Here is a 17,405-nt window from a genome sequence, read left to right on the forward strand (position 1 = left end):
CCTAGGTGCCTTCTTCATGACACTTGTACATTCCTAAAACACATCCAACATTCCAGTTATGTAAGGCTTTCTTGCACAGAGAGGCGGTATCAAAAGCGCACATAGAGAACACATATGCCAACAGTACTGGCACATGTACGCAGAGGAATTTATCGGCACACTACTTTTTCACACCGACAACATCACAAACGAGCATTGGCATAGCCAATAGGTCTCGCCTTTGGGACCTTATAAGTGTTTAGCCATGCAATTGTTGGTGTTGTTGCACTAAGGATATTGTGCTGCATACCTAAATACTTCTAAGGTCCCAAAAGCGAGACCTATTGGCTATGCCAATGCTTGTTTCTGCTTCAAAAGCTTCTGCAGACTTTTCACTCTCATTCTAGTAGCCCCTACCTGGGCCAGACAGCCCGGTTTGACCACTCTCCTCAACCGGTCTCTAGTGCCCAACGAGTAGCTGCCCAACCGAGCTCCTCTTCTCTCACAAAATCAGGGCACACTCAGACACCCCAATCTTGCGATTTAGCTCCTGAAGCCCTAGAGTTTTAATACCCCCATTTACCTTCAGAGTGTATGCCCACCCTCAAAGAAGCATGCAGGCCTATTGCTAGAGCGGTCTATGCAGCCAAATGGAAACTGTTTGCGTACTACTATCTTCCTAGACATATTGACCGCTTCAAACCAGCAGTTCAAGACATTGGGCCTGATTGAGATGGTGGATGGGTTTCTCCGTCACAACGGTGACATATATCCTGTTCGCCAAAATATAAATCCCATTATATCCTATGGGATTTATATTTTGGGGGACGGTAAATCCATTACTGCTATGACAGAGTAACTTAAAAGTGGCTGAATTTCTGATATCTGCTTCACATGCACAAGTCAGGTCTTGCTTATTCTTCTATCATTCTTCACTTAGCTGCCATTGGGGCTACCTTCAAAACAGAGAACACACGTTTTTTTTCTAGGGTCCCTGTTATCAAGGCCTTCATGGAGATTATTCCTCCGTGGGAGTAACCAGCTCCCATGTGGAACCCCAATATTGTTCTCACAAGGCTTATGGGCCCACCTTTTGAGCCACTGAACTCTTGTCTGTTGGAAAGTTACTTCCCTCAGGCATGTGAGTGAGCTTCAGGCTCTTACGCTGGAGGAACCTTTTTTCCAAGTTCACAATGATAGGGTAGTCCTCAGGACAAACCCAAAATACCTTCCTAAGGCAGTCTCTAGCTTTCCCCTTAATCAAACCATTGAACTCCCAGTTTTCTTTCCACACCCAGAATCAGTTGCAGAATGTGCTCTACATAACATCAGGTGTTAAGAGAACCCTAATGTTTTACAGTGGTAGGACAAAACCCTTCCGTAAGACTCAGTTGCTCCTTATCTCCCTCTTCAAAACGCACAAAGGCGTGCTCTCTCTAAAGTAGGTATAGCATCCTGGTTAGTCAAATGCATACATACGTGTTATATCAAAGCTAAAAACCTTTACCTGTCCCTCCCAGATCCCACTCAACCTCCAAAAAGGATCTTACATTGGTTTTCTTGGGAGACATTCCTATAGCTGACATCTGCAAAGCAGATCTGTGGTTTACTCCCCACATTTTTACCAAACACTATACTTTGTGGATGCTTTAGCTCGCATCAAGCTAGTGTTGGCCAGGCTGTCCTATGTACATTTTTAAAATCGTCAACATCTTCGGGCTAGCCATCACTTTAGGGAGGACTGTATCACACAAACTGAAAATGTTATGTACCCTGCAAGCATCTTTACTTGGCATTTAGTCATCTAGATGTACTTGTGCCCAACGTCCTCCCTGGGAGCCTTTTAAAAGTTTCAGAAACATTTTTCTTTAATCTTTAATCTTCCTTTGCATAGTCATCCTCTCCTACATCTCCGTGCTTCATATACATCCAAGCGGGAAAAACAATCTAACAATGGAGCCAATTGCCATGTGCATTATCAGCAATAGGTGGAGTCACCATACCTCATGTCTTAAAAGACTTCGAAGAAAAACGACTTGCACATGTCTGAGCCCAAAACTGTATGGCAGGAATATGCACAGCATGCAAATCTACAGCACTACATGCCAGAAACAGATACTTACAGGGTAAGTAATATTTTCCTTCTCAGCCCCCCACTCGAGTAAGCGCAAGGTAACTCCTATCGCATGGTAAGCACTATCTTTAACCTTGCCTTTAAAGTAAAAATACTTTTACATCTTTTGTATAGTCTGCAGAGATCTAGTTTTGAACAAGGCACCTACTGAGTGCAGCTTTGCAGAAACAAGTGTTTTTGCTATTTGTTCACTGATGAACCAAAAACACCAATCAGCCTCACCTAAACCAATCTTTTGGTTTGTTTCTGAGCACCATTGCAACCCAGAATGCTTGGTGATTTAGACTTCCCAGAGGTGTGTCCCCTGGCAGTGTCAAAAAGTTGGACAGCTAAATCAGAAAGGTTAGTGGCTGTTGGCCCAAGAGCCTTAAATACCTCCCCCAAACTCTTCTGATATTCCAGTCCACTATGGTAGATGGTTGGCCCGTTATCTTGACTTCTGCCTGAGCACTGATGCATAGTTTTCTCTACTGATCACGAGCAATATGGATACATCGAAACAAACACTGCTTTTAACTCGAAGGGAATACAGGGGAATGGTCAAAAGGCACAGACACTGCCCTCGACAAGCCCATCTCTTTGGACGAATTGCAGGCCGCTCTCACTAATATCCACCCGGGCCGCGCACACGGCCCCACCGGGTTCCCTGGTGACTTCCTGCGCCCCCATATGGGGACCACTGGGCCCCATCTTCTCGGCTCTTTACACCAGGCGCTCGAGCAGGAGATCTTGCCTCCGGACTGGCGTCACGCCGAAATTGTCGTTTTCCTCAAACCGGGCAGCCCACCGGAGGACCCGGGCTCGTATCGCCCCATATCTCTTTTGAACTTCGATCAGAGGTTGCTGGCGGATCGTCTCCGCACCTGTATTCTGGACCTCGTCCATCTGGATCAGTCAGGCTTTATGCTGCAACGTTCCACCAGACATAACATAAGACGGGCACATAACACGGTTGCCGAAGCCCAACGGTTGGGACACCCCGCGGCGGTCCTCCTAGCCGATATCGATAAGGCTTTCGATTCTCTGGGCTGGACGTATCTTTTTAAACTACTAGAGGCTGTGAATCTGGGGCCCCGCTTTAGAGCTTATGTTAAACTACTATACACAGACCTGACGGGCTCTGTGCGAGTACCACTCAGATCCCTTCTATATCCGGAGGGGAACACGGCAGGGATGCCCTCTTTCCCCGCTTCTTTTCACTTTGGCGATCGAACCGCTAGCAGCGTGGGTGCACCTGGACGCGACATATAGGGGTTTTGTTTGGTCCCCGGAATATTCATATAAAATTGCACTATATGCAGACGACGCGCTTTTCTTTTTCTCTGACCCGTGGGTCACCGGACCGAGGGTGTTACAAATTCTGCTGGTGTTTGGCAAAACGACAGGGCTACACGCCAACCCGTCCAAGTCGATACTTTTTAGGTTTCGGCTACCGTCGCACTGCGTAAGCAGTGGGCGGAGCCGAAATCTTATGTGTGTAGTATGGGGGCCTGAACACGCCCCTCTTCTCCATTGGCTGGCCTCGTAAATGCTGGCCAGCCATTGGAGGAGAGGAGCGTCACTCAGTTCAGGGCCCACCTTGACGCGATTCGGGGGTGTTTCTGGGTCTTTTTTTAAGTCCCGCCCTCTCCTCTTCCCATTGGCTGGAATTTTACCTTCCAGCCAATGGGAAGGGGAGAGCACGCCCCCGAATCCCTACAGGACGCTGTGCTTTCCGAGCAGCGTCTACCGAGGCCATGAGGTAAGCCTCTGCCCCCCTGTTTGTGCCGTTGTTTCTTGTTTTCTATTCCCTTCGTCCATTCTGTTAAATTTGGCCCTTCTCTTAATCTCCGATTGTTTGCTCCCGTCTTTTTATTTCCTTTTTATTTTCTTTCTGTTTTACAAGAGCACGCTTCCGTTGTTTGCCCTCAGCAGTTGTCCAACTCTTTGTGAATCTCTTGAAATGCAGCTATTAAAGCTCCCCCCCCCCCCTGCGCTGCATTGTGCGCGCACCTGCCCCCACCCGTGGGTGCTGTGAACAGACAGCGCCGCGGACCCCGCTTTGGCGTTCATTCCATGCGGGTCAATAGTGAAACACTCATATTGGTGCACCAGCATTCACACTCATTCTACCTGAATTGTGTTTTTTCAGCTGCGACAGGGTTGGGTTGGGGGGTGGGGGGGTGTCTACGTGTAAAGCGTTCGCTTACAAGCTGCAGACGGAAATTTAACATGTTAAAACAAAAACGGCCCCATACTTTATTTATACCACTCCAATGTTAATTTTTTTATTTTTATTTATTTATTTATTTCAGTTATCGGCTGTTTTACCAAGTTGTGGTCAGGAATGAATGGCGATAAATGGTGTTTTATATGGTAAATGGTGACTTTTGTAAACCCCCTTCCATGCCACGAGTGAGCATTGATATAAATAGTTATAAACTTGCGCTTTACGCGTTCTTTAACAGCTTCAGCAGGTAATTCCAGATTTTAGCACCACAATCTACCACCCGATTCGTGCTACGAAAACACAAATTCGGCAAAGAAACTGTGTGTTGGGTAATCTGTCCTTTTTATGCAAATTGGGTGGTTTTGATTAGGAAGAGTGGATGAGATCAGGCAGCGCTTCGGGCACACGTTTGTCCCTGTTAGCATTTTCTATTCTTTTGCTGTCTATATTTCTTGAGTTTATTCTGTTATTTTCTCTCCCTGCAAGTCATTTGTGGAATTTTCCTTAAATTGATTTTTTCGTTAATTGACCTTTATTTTAAATATATTCCAACGAGACAGCTCAGTGAGCTGGGCAGTGGTTGCAGTGACTATCATAGAAACTGCCTGTCGAGCCTTTTCGTCCCGTCTTGGCCGGGCCAGCTCAGCCGTTTATCCTTCTGAGGTTTAGTGCCTTAGTCCCGTTGGTTCTATTATTCTTAAAATTCACAGTTAAAGTGTTTAGAGGCAACTCATTTAAAAGAGCCGAGCGCTTCGCTTTGGCAACGTTATTATGCGTTTTTAGCTGCATATTTTGAAATAAAATGTAAAATGCTAGTTCTGTTGAAAGTCACATGTTCACGCTTTCATTTGCCAATGTGCGGTTTATTTCCTCTTTTTCGTTTATTTCTTCTTCTTGTTTCCGCTGCCGCATTTCTGTTTTCTTTACTCTTCCCTACTGCTTATTTCTCCCTCCCCTCTTTACTTCACTTTTAATTGTTATCTTCCCACTGCCTGTTTACTCTTTCCTGCTTTGTGTTTCTTGTATTTAGTGGCCTTTTGTTAATTTTCTCCTTTCTTCTGTTTATTTTAATTTCTCTTTTTTATTTCTCTTGTATTTATCCTGTACTTTTTTGCTTATTTTACATTATTTTCTGTGCCTTTATTGTCACGCTTACTCTTCTATTTCTTTTTTTGTTTGTTTACTTTCCACACATATTTATATTTAGTTTAAACTCACTGGGCCTCATTCACAAAAAATGGCATAGGGCAGCACCACAAGTCTTCTTGCTGCGCTGCCCCACGCCAATTTGAAAGGGCAGAAATGCACCGTATTTACAAGATACACAGACTCCTGTCCTTTCAGCCAGCGCCAGGCACGAGGAAGAGTCAGTCGCTTTCCTGCACAAAAACAATCCATGGAGGATGAGGCACTCATGGAAAGAGGAGAAAACAAGGAGAAATGAAAACATTTCTCCTTGTTACGCCTGCTCTGGGGAGGAGTTAGGTTTTGGCACTGCACTACTAGGTTTACGTGACTTTGTAAATCTGAGGCAACATGAAAATCCATGGGTGTTGTAACTTCCACATCAAAGCCCGATAGAACACCTCCTTGACACAGAGTAAGGCAACGCACCGCAGGGTGGCCTGCCTTCACCTCATAGGAATGATTGAGAGGCCAGCGCCATCGCAGCGTAAAAAGAAAGTGATGCTCTGGCGGCACAGGCCTCTTGTAAATAAGCCCCATGGTGTGCCTCTGAGCACAGATCTTGTATGGGACAGCTTGAACCACATACTTTGGCCGCAGCACTTTACAGACACGTGTAATCCTGGATATATTGTCCCTGTCCAGATGCGTGTGTGTTTGCTCCATGCAGCCAGGGTGCTTGTGCGGTGCAGTTGCTACCTCAGACTATTTTAATAGTAAATCATTTCTCCTGATGCTTTGCGCCTCTTTGCACCAGGGGTACATCCATCCCAAATTGCAAATCAGTATCATGTAAAAATGTCCAAACAAACCCCGAAGAGTGCTGTTCAGCGTCGATCCAGTCCCCAGTGACACATGCTCCCCCCATCATCCCCTGGTTCTGTAATCCAGTCTCAGCCGGTTTCCGGCCCCCACTGCTCTGTGTCTAACATCTGGTGATTGACTCCTGCTGCAATAAAATTTGCCCTGTACAGTGTCTTGCTGCTTCTAGAAAAATAATATCATGAGCAATGGCAATAGCTCTAACTTTAACAATGCCGAGACCATTGCATTGTAAATGCTTGTTTCTATCTGCGGAGATCAGGGCCGTCAGGACTGGGCCTCGCAACGGGTCATAGCAAATGAGGGGTTTCAATACCTCAGGGTTCACATTACCAGATGCCTTACCGTGGCGTGGTCGCTTAACATTGCACCTCTGCTTCCGGTGGTCCAGGATGAGACGACGATATGGTCTCATCTTCCCCTGTCCTTATACGGTAGGTCCGCAATTTTTAAAATGGTGTCATTGCCACATTTGCTGTACAGACTGCAAAACTACCCATATCAAATCCCGCCATCGTGGTTCAGTCAAATGAATGCCCTCTTGAATAGCTTTCTTTGGGGCAGCAGGGCGGTTCGGGTGGCTCTGGCGACCTGTGTCCAATCTACTTACTGTGGGGACATGGCGGCGGCAGACGTGCGGTCCTACTATTTTGCATCCCAGCTGCTAGTCATTAATGACTGGTGGTATAACCCGCACAATAACCCGGCTTACGCGGTGGAGAGACTCTTTTTGGAGGTATATCCCCTGCTTGATCTCCTATATAGCAACTCTACCCTGAGGACCCTTTCCCCGGCCTGTCGCACGGTGATACAGATATGGAGGAGCGTCTCTAAGACCCTGGGTTGGTGGGGCTTGTTGACATGCAAGACCCGCCTCTGGCGGGACACGTGCCTCCGACCGGTCGCGACTCTGACCGGATTCCGCAGATTCGACGATATAGGGATCTCAACGCTAGGTGATGTAATGCGTGGGCCCACACTTAAATCCTTCCAACGGCTGCAGGAGGAATTTGACTTACACAAGTCTCAATTCCATAAATACCTTCAGCTTCGCCACGCCCTGTCTCCCCTGATTAAAAACCATACGACTCTTCCAGAATTTCACCCGTTAGAGGGTAGACTGTTGATGGGAGATCTAGGAGAACATAACATTCACCAACTCTACCAGACACTGACCACACAATCAAAGACCAACCTACACCGGACGAGAGCAGCATGGGAGGTGGATATACCGACCCTCTCTGATGATGACTGGACTGAGGCCCTCACTAGTCCCAGAGGTTCTGCAGTGTCCTCCAGATACAGATTAATCCAGTTTAAATACCTTCATCTGGTGTACTACACCCGTCTCCGGCTCTGGAAGATGGGAGCTATCCCGTCCCCCACATGCCTTAGATGCCAGTCTGACGATGGTTTCATTTTGCACACGGTCTGGTGCTGCAAGAGTGACATCGCGCAGCCGTGGAAGTCCTCTTCCACCCCCACCCCCACCCCACCCCCACCCGGGGTGGCGGCCTGGAAATCTGCTTTAGACAAGTGTATGTCAGCCGAAGTGGCGGTGTTTCAAGCCCGAGGCTGCCCACAGAAGCATGGGAAGATCTGGAAAGCATGGGCTACCTATCGGGGCATAGACCTCTCCCTCTTATCACCATCAGCAGATTCCGACCCTTTTGACAGACTTACTATTTAATGAATCCTCAATTCAAGACGCGGATTGGCCACCGTGGAGATATGCCTATATGTTTATTTGCCTGTACAATGTTTTTAATGGGAAATGCGGTGCAAGGAGGGGGGGCGGGAGGTGGGGGTTGTTGGTTTAACTGCGGTATTGCTCCTCAAATGCTACCCTCATCAGTAGCTTTTATATCTGTAATCCGTGATTTGCATGAACGTTATTTGCCGGGGGAACTCCCCGTTGGTTGTACAATGTTAATAAAATGTATTGTCCGAAAAAAAGGCACAGACACAATTCCTTGATGCATGCTTCTGGTTTTTCAGGAGAAATACCAACTCGGTTGATTGACGCAACAGGAGGCTTTTTAGAAAGAAAGTAGGCAGCTCTTTCAAATGCTTGAAAAGTAATGCCACATCCTCTATTTTGACCAAATATGGGGCAAAAGAGCCCACAGGGATCGCCCACATCGTCACTGGATATTACCATGGACTTTCACGTTCCAAGATCTGTTTATGCCCAGCTATCTTTCAGCTGCACAACCCCTGAGGGAAGAAGAATTTTGAGTTTCTTCTAAAATATAGGATGCGCCCCTATGCTAGTCAGATGCTGACCAAATTCGAAAAAGGGCTAATTACATGTCAATCAGATAAACACATTCTTTCAGATATATATGCTTTCCTCCTTCTTCCCATATCACACGCCAAAACTCTGGCACAACGTAGGTGGGGAAAAAGAGTGCGAGCGTGCGTTCACGCCTGAGGAATGGCATGACATAGTACACAGGGCCAGGGTGTCGGCTTGCAACTCAGTGGGGATGGAAATATTCCCTAAGAGAGCCCACTATTGGTACTACACTCTGGCTAGAATCACCTAATGGCTAGGGGCGCCCTTGCAGGAATTGGACAATGCGGCCAAGCAGGGACCCTTACGCACCTGTTATCACTGTATTCTAAAATCCATCACTTCTGGTCTGAAATTCTGGCCGATATTGATCAAATTCATGGGACGGAAGTGCCTAGGTTCCCCAGTTATATATTGTTGGGACTCCCAAAATGCATTGACGTATTCCTTGAAATCATGCCATGGGCCAGCCATCACACTAATGATTGGAGCCACTAAACAGGTGGTGTGTCCCATTGGGGTACCAATGTTATCCCGACAAAGTTGGATTGGCTTCATATACCATGGGAACTCGTGGGATAAGAGAAGTTAATGGCGACTGTCACTAATAGTCTTCTATCGGTTGATAAAACATAGGGTTCTAGTATTTGATTTTTAGCAACCAAATTTAATGAACTGTCCTGTCTATTTGCGCCTACTTTACCTCATTCAACCAGCTATCTCGGATGAGTGACAAACCTTCTGACTATTCTCTACCCAACCTACATATGAGACACTTTAACTTCTTTTTGGATATATGATGATCTTCTCGAGTGTATGTATTCCTTCTGTTTGTCCTTTTAAAAAAATATTTTGTTTACCCTTTTTCTTCTACTTTTCCTCTCATATTGATTTATTGTCTCTTTTTTTCCCAACGGACCTGCGGATGTAAGTGGGTTTATGTTATGCCCTGCTTAGAATAATAAGATTTAAACCATAAAATGTAGGATGAACAATTCATACCAATGGGTCATCTGGAAAATTAGATCAGGTACTCCCTAACATTGAAACTTTCACACATTGGCTGAATATGCACCCCCTCCCTTTCACAGCAAGTACAGGAAGAAGTTCATGATGGTGCCCCCAACATAAATTAATCAGGCCTTGGTGGTTCAGACAGGTTGCTCTTGTTGGACTGCATAACACATACTTCCTTATATAAATATGGCACTGCTACAAAAGTCACTGAGGTTTGTGGTGGATGGACAGCATTTTCATTTTGTGGCTCTTCCCTACCTAGCTCGAAACATCTTTTAGAGTCCAGCAAATTATGGTAATGGTTGGAGCCCACTGCTTGGGAGTTGGGTCTCACATCTTCCCCTAGCATGACGATTGCTTGATAAAGGCTGTGTCGCTGGAAGCAGCATCTCATCTCAGCAAATGCAAATGACTATCTGTATTCTCCTCCATCTTAGTTTATCTCTCAATCCACCAAAGTCAGTTCTGATATCCCACAGTAACCTAGTGAATAACCATCCGTAGATTGGTTTTACTAGAAAGAATATATTTTTTGATTATTCAATATTTAGAATCTTAAGAAGACAAACTGATTTAGGTCTGTTAATATATACATTCAAAATTAGAGAGGTGTTACCAAGCAAAGCAATTGTGCAGTGAACATGAGGTAAGCAAATAAGAAGTGCGCTAGTGCTACACAGTGTATGCATAAATAGAGACAAAGGAGGATGCACAGTTATTTCAACTAAACGCTTAGAATTGCAGGCTCCTAGATTACATAGAAAGTACAGTACACTATTATTTTGTCAACGTTTCGACCCCTTGAGGTTATTTGTGCAGTCATCATCAGAATGGACGAAACCACATGTAGGAAGCTGGCTCTGTATATACTATACCAAAGTAAGGTATAGTGTGCACAGAGTCCAGTGGATCCCCAGAGGCTTTACAGAGACTAAAGTAGATAATACTAATGCTCTCTTTGTGGCAGTGTGGACGAGCAGTTAAGCTTATCAAAGGGCTGAGTTAAACATGTGTTGTACACACTCGGACAAGAAATAATTACCCACACTGAATGACTATATCCGAGACCAATTGTGTGTAAAAAGTATTACTTTTTGTATGTTTATTACTTGGAACCAAAGATACTTTGTTGCAGTGTGGGAAGGCTACGGGGCAGCATCAAACACACAACCTCTCCGGCACAGAGGTGGAGTGCCAACACAGGTGTTGGGCACCCAATACAAATCAGTGGAGAACAATGGTCTCAGACAAAGGCTGCAGGCTCAGAAGCTGGACGAAGGAAACCGGTGGCTCTGGAGGTAAGTTGAGATACTGAAGAACTCAAGGACACAGTTGGGGGAACTCCCCAAGGCCTGGGGACTACCGGTGCGACGTGTCTTTGAACGTCGAAAAAGTCTTACCAGAGCCGGTCGCCATTGGGGGACCCTTCGTATTGAGGCAGCAGGCATCATTGTGGAGTCCAGAAGAGGTCACCCTAGGCTGGACTCGAGCTCAGGACCGCTGGGGAACCTTCTTGGGACACTTCAACTCAGACCAGAGGCGTCTGGTGCAGAAGTGGTTCCAGAGATCTGGTTCTGCAATTCAGCAGGGCACTGGAGTTATTGTTGTTGTTTTTTGTTGTGGACATGGCTGCTGTCCTTTGGAGTTCTTGGTCTTTGGGGAAGTCAGGCAGTCGTCCCAGGGTTTTAGAGGTCACTGAGCCCGCAGAATGAGTCGCTTTTTGGAGCAGGGTTCTTCAAGGGCTGCAGACAGGCTGGTGGGGCTGGGACCAAGTCAGTTGTCAGGAGTCTTCACTGCTGGTACAGCTCTTTTGTCCTTCTTCTTTAGCTCTCCAGGAATCTAAGGATTAAGGTTCAGGGGTCCATTAAACTCAATTTAGGGGAATTACAACATGCTGGAAAGAAGTAGCCAATGGGCTACTTACCTTTAGTGTGACTACACCCCTTGTATGTCCACTCCCTTTGGGCAGGCGGCATACCCCTAATCCTAATGGCTGAAACCCTCACAAACAATATGGAGGAATTTCAATGGAGAGGATAACTTCAGCTCAGGACACCTTAGGGGTGGCCCTGGCTGAGACAGGGGACACACCTCCTGCTTACTAATTTTCCGTCCGACCTTGCTGCCGAAAGTGGGGCTAGCTGGAGAGGCCCTGGCTAGCATAATGTTGTTCCTTCTTGAGGGTAGGTGTGAAGCACCTCCACTCAGAGGAGGCTTTGTTTCTGACCCACTAGAGCACAAGGCTCCCACCTCAGGGGGTCTGAAACAAGCCTGGAAGTGGCAGGCTGGTGCAGACCAATCGGCCCCACACAAAACTGTAGAGATGCCACAGGTTACAATGGGAACCAGTTCTTCAGTAACCCACACGACATGCTAAGCATACAGCCTGTGCTGATGGTCACATCCTCACAATCTTCTGGTGGTAGACCCAGTCACAACAGACACGCCACAAGTCTCATTTGTGACCATTGTACCCCTCAGCAGGTGGGGAGTTGATTGACAAAATCTGTTATTGAACACACTGTGTATCAAAGAGATGTAGCATCTCTGCATCATTGTCAGTGTTGTGGGAAATCATACTCTTTCTGAAAACTATTGTTTCCTCTGTGCAGGGCCAGCATGTTTTGGTTCTCACATACAGCATAACAATGATGCACTGTGTGAACAGGGTGAGGACCACTTATGAAGAACATCAAAATGACATATGTTTTCACCTTTAAATGTATGACGTACATGAAGTCAAGTAAAAGCATTCAAGACCTATAACTTACTGTCTGACTTTATCCTGGCACTTTATTAATATTTGTTTTAGAATTAGAGTTGTTGCCACATGGTCAGTATTGGATAAAGGCTTGGTTTTGCAGATGTCATGGTGGAGGGATTCCACCAAGTCCCTGTAGAGTTGAGTTGCATACAAAATAAAGCAACCACTCTTTAGTCCCACGACCTTATTTAGCAATGGTTATCTGCTCAGAGCACATTTTCTTGCACCACTTCCTCAAATTTCTTTTGTTAAGCTCTGCTCTCGTCTTTACCTAGAATCACAATCTTGTCCAACAAACTGCTTTATTCAGGAAAATCTTGACAGATGTCGGATTACAATCCATTTCTTCACCCCCCTTTGACCTCCCTCCTCCCAATCTTGAGCACACCCCTCCGTTACATGTGACATTCAAGTAGTTCCTTTCCTCTTTTTCTTGATTACTGCTTTCATGTCAAAGTGCTTGCTGCCCATTTATAGCTTGACCCTCACAGGTGCGACAAGCACAGTGGAATGCAGTTCTACTCAGATGGATTTCCAGTGAGTAAGGTTAGTTCACAAATTTCCATCCTTCACATTTCGCTGTCTACGTGATTCTTTTGGGAAGGGTGTTGCTGTGCCAAAGGCACTGAGGCTGCAGTTCACAGATAATACTCCATTAAGCCAGAATGTGCTTAGGTTTAGAGTGCCTGTCAGTTTTTAGCTAGCCAACTCCCTTTTAGGGCAAGGTCAACATCGATTTGATATGATTGCTCTTGTTCACAATACCCCAAATGAGCACAAGAGGCTGTATGGTTTCTAAGGCAATTCCCAATGCTGAAGATTGATTTACGAATCTGCATTCATCACTTTTTTGCAGTCTTCAACAATTACAATTATAAAGATTTTATCAAAATTTCAAATGCAAAGGTATGAGATATGTATTTGTTTTCATATCTGCAAGATGAATATACTTCCTTCATGCTTCTCAAAATAAAGTTATGTGGTCCAACTATCTGAAATTGAAAAATCCAACCACTTGCATGGTTTTAGGTTAGAAGACTGGTCAGAAGTATTTTTGAGATGTGAGCTTCATTGTGTTGGTGTGTTTGAAGGCGCAGGTATTCGGGATGTGATAATTAAGGAGCTTCATTATGATTTTTTATGTGATTGAAACTTGCTTCCAGTTTAAAGTATGTACTTTTCAAAAATGGAAAGTGGAATGTGCCTCTGATTTTCAACAGAAAAAGAATGTTCCTTAACTTAATGGAACATTCGTTATACTTTTACTTCTTCCTAGCTTTCTGTTATAGTATATTCATATGTCTACATAAATTAAGTGTGGTGCTAATAGGATTGTCAACTTGCATTTCTTCAACTAATAATCCATTCTTATTTTTGTTTACAGTTGGAAATTAAAAGCTTTGATAAAAGTAAGCTGAAACACGTTGAACATTCAGAAAGGATCGAATGTGATCGCTTAAAAAATGGGGATGAATCTGCAAGTGAAGATGATGGTGGTTTTGGTGGTGAAGAAGATGTTGAAACCATTCAAAACACAAAACCAATGCATCGAAGGCACACGGTTGAAGTGGGGTGTTTATCAGAGGCCCTGGGAAATACCAGTGACAGTAGCGATATATTAGATTGTACAGATCACAGTAGCCCTTTGTCCGAACAGAGCTGTGGAGATTATGAACACATAGACAAAGAGTTACAGGTGTGCAGTCAAAATCCTAAGAATCTAAGACTGTTTGATTTTCCCCTTCAAGAGGAGGGTATTACAAAAAGTAAATCTGCCTCAGAAAGACTTCCTCTTGAAAAGGACCACGAAGTATTGTGTGACGAAGCACACAGGCGATGCTCACTGGACTTGAAATTCTCTGTTCTAGAAACACCACCACAGTCCATAAGCCAAGGACCTCAACAAGAAAAAACTGCCCAATCCTGAGACTGCATGCAAAAAAATGAAATTCATCTATCAAGGCACTAGTTTAGAATTGTTCCAGTAAAAGAAAAAAATAGGTGTAGATTTTGCCTACGTACTCCAGTTGTATCACTAATGCAAATGTTTATAGTGTAAAATTCTCCTTATTAAGTGTATTTAAAAAAAATGTACGAAAAGTTTGTTGTTTCCTTGTCTTCGGTACCAGAAAGTAAATATACAGCAATACTCATAAAATGTTGATGAAAATGAATTAACATTATGTGAAAGATGCATGTATTAAAACAAGAAAGGTCAAATTCTCTCTTGAAAAATAATTTGTACTAAATTAAAAAAACTCAACAACTTGGAACAAATCACTTTTCCAACTCTCACACTTCGTGCTTATATGCAATGCTGCTAACTAAAATCAAATTTGTTAGTTTAATTTTGACATGCTCAAGCACAATAACAATTATTTAATGTCTTGGCACGGGTAATCTCAACAGCACAAGCAAAGGGTGTTAGGTGTTTTCCTTTTTTGTGGTAAAGGCAAATCAAACCTAAATGTGTTAGCTGATATTCATGTAAAGGTTGTCATGTACTATATTGAAAAATATTTGTGTAAAAAAATGCAGTTTTATCAGATTTTGTACGACACTGCTGATAAAATAATTTTGCTTGTGGCAAGCCAGTAAAATTTAACTCCAAGCATAACATATATGCACAGTCTTGCAAATGCTTGTATTCCGGCGGAAGAAGTGTCACACTTATATTTTTGTACTAAGTAACTTATAATTTCATGTAATTTTCTAATGTGCCTTTGATATGTGCCAAATGATGCAATCAAACACTTATAAAATAAAGGTTATTAAAAGTCACAATGATTTGGAAATGCAATAATTAAAGGAATCATTTATTCAAAGTGAAACCTAATCAACTAATAATTGCTAATAATTGAAATCCGTTGTTTTCATCCCCCCCCCCCTCCTCCATGTGGCAAAACTAGTTAATGTAACTGTGTTCCAGACCATTATGTTTAGCCACCGTATTTGAGATTGCAGAAGTGTCTCTAGAAATTATTTGTAGTGAAGGGCCTATATGGGCAACATAGAAACAGGTGGGACAGCTATAAATGGTTATCGTCAATAGAAAGTGCATTTTTTTAATTTGCTAATAACTTTGGTGCCAGCTTGAATCTGCACGAAAGTTGGAACCCAGTTAGTGCATTTGGCTGTTTCAGTATTCCAAATGTCGTATGGATCTGACCACAAGGAAAAAGTCAACCAGCATTGGCATAGTCAATAGGTCTCGCCTTTGGGACCTTATAAGTGTTTAGTTATCCAGCACAATATCCTTGGTGCAACAACATCAACTGTTGCATGGCTAAACACTTATAAGGTCCCAAAGGCGAGACCTTTTGGCTATGCCAATGCGTGTTGCTTTATTGCTAGCAGGAGGGAGAGCAGGGTGGTAGGTAAACAGATGAAAGAGTAGTAGGCAACAATAAGGGCAGAGGGTGTGAGGGAAAAAAGTGTTATAATGCAGTCAGTGAAGATAGTAGCATAGCATTTTTAGGTCTTGCCTGAGACATTTAGTAGGTGAGTTTTCAAAGTGCTACTGGCGTGCTACACGCTTGCGTGCACGCGCGCAGCCGCCATCTGTCTCCTCCGTCACGGGTCATTAAGTTGAATGTTTTTATTTCCCGTGCTTTTCCCTCTGCCTCCGTCCGATCACTTTCGTTTGAATCCAAATGTAAATTACCATGGTGTGCAAACTTTTTCGAGTTGCATCAAAATAGTCTTATTATTATTAGTCTTATGAATAAACGTATTGGTCTGAAACTTTGTAGTATCTTCCGTGCACGGCCACGTATTTACTCTGCTCGTCAATACCTACCAACTATACAAATTGGTATTGGGCCTAATTTAATTGCTCCCAACATGCAACTTGCATGGATTACAGTACGCACACACACACACAACCACAACCACACACAACCACACACACAACCACACACTCAACTACAAACACAGACAACCACACACACAACCGCGCATACAACCACACACACACCACACACAACCACGCACACACACAACCACAACACACACAACCACACACACATCCACACACACATCCACACACACAACCACCCACACACACCACACAACCACACACACACAACCACCCACAACCACACACAACCACAAAAACACCACACACACAAACACCACACACACAACCACACACAACCACAAACACACACAACCACACACACACACACCACACACACCACACCACCACACACAACCACACACACAACCACACACACACAACCACACAAACACCACACACACAACCACACACACAACCACACACACAACCACACACACAAAAACACCCACAACCACACCCAAACACACACAACCACATACACAACCACACACAACCACAACCACACACACAACCACACACACAACCACACACACAACCACCCACACAAACAACCACCCACACAACCACACACACAGCCACACACAACCACACACCACACACACACACAACCACACACACAACTACACACACAAACATACACACAACCCCCCACACACACCCACACACAACCATACCCACACCCACACACACATACCATACACACACAACCACACACACACAACCACACTCACTAACACAACCACACACACTAACACAATCACACACAACCACACACAGCCACACACACAACCACACACACAACCACACACACACAACCACACACACTCCACGCACAACCACACACACTACCACACACACCCACAACCACACACACAACCACACACAACTACACACACAATCACAAACATGCACACACCCACACACAAACACACAGACAACCACACACACAACCACACACACAACCACACACACAACCACACCCACAACCAAACACACACCCACAACCACTCACACACCCACAAACACAACCACTCACACACACAACCACACTTAGCCACACACACAACCACCCACAAACACACACAACCGCAACAAAGTTTTATGAAAAATTGACTCTTAAACATTCTGATTCCACTAGAA

General features: G+C 44.5%; 1 protein-coding gene across 3 annotated transcripts in view; it reads left to right on the forward strand.

Moving 5' to 3' along the window:
* ANKRD27 (ankyrin repeat domain 27) overlaps positions 1 to 15,187 on the forward strand; it is a 719,886-nt gene extending 704,699 nt beyond the window's left edge. For all 3 annotated transcript variants that reach the window (XM_086945455.1, XM_086945456.1, XM_086945457.1), the window contains one exon: positions 13,791 to 15,187. In XM_086945455.1, the coding sequence (XP_086801581.1) occupies positions 13,791 to 14,333 (543 nt within the window). In that variant the 3' untranslated portion in view covers positions 14,334 to 15,187. The remainder of the gene's footprint in view (positions 1 to 13,790) is intronic.
* Positions 15,188 to 17,405: the final 2,218 nt, after the last annotated feature.

The sequence above is a fragment of the Lissotriton vulgaris genome, chromosome 12 (assembly GCF_964263255.1).
Source record: "Lissotriton vulgaris chromosome 12, aLisVul1.2, whole genome shotgun sequence".
Taxonomy (NCBI): domain Eukaryota; kingdom Metazoa; phylum Chordata; class Amphibia; order Caudata; family Salamandridae; genus Lissotriton; species Lissotriton vulgaris.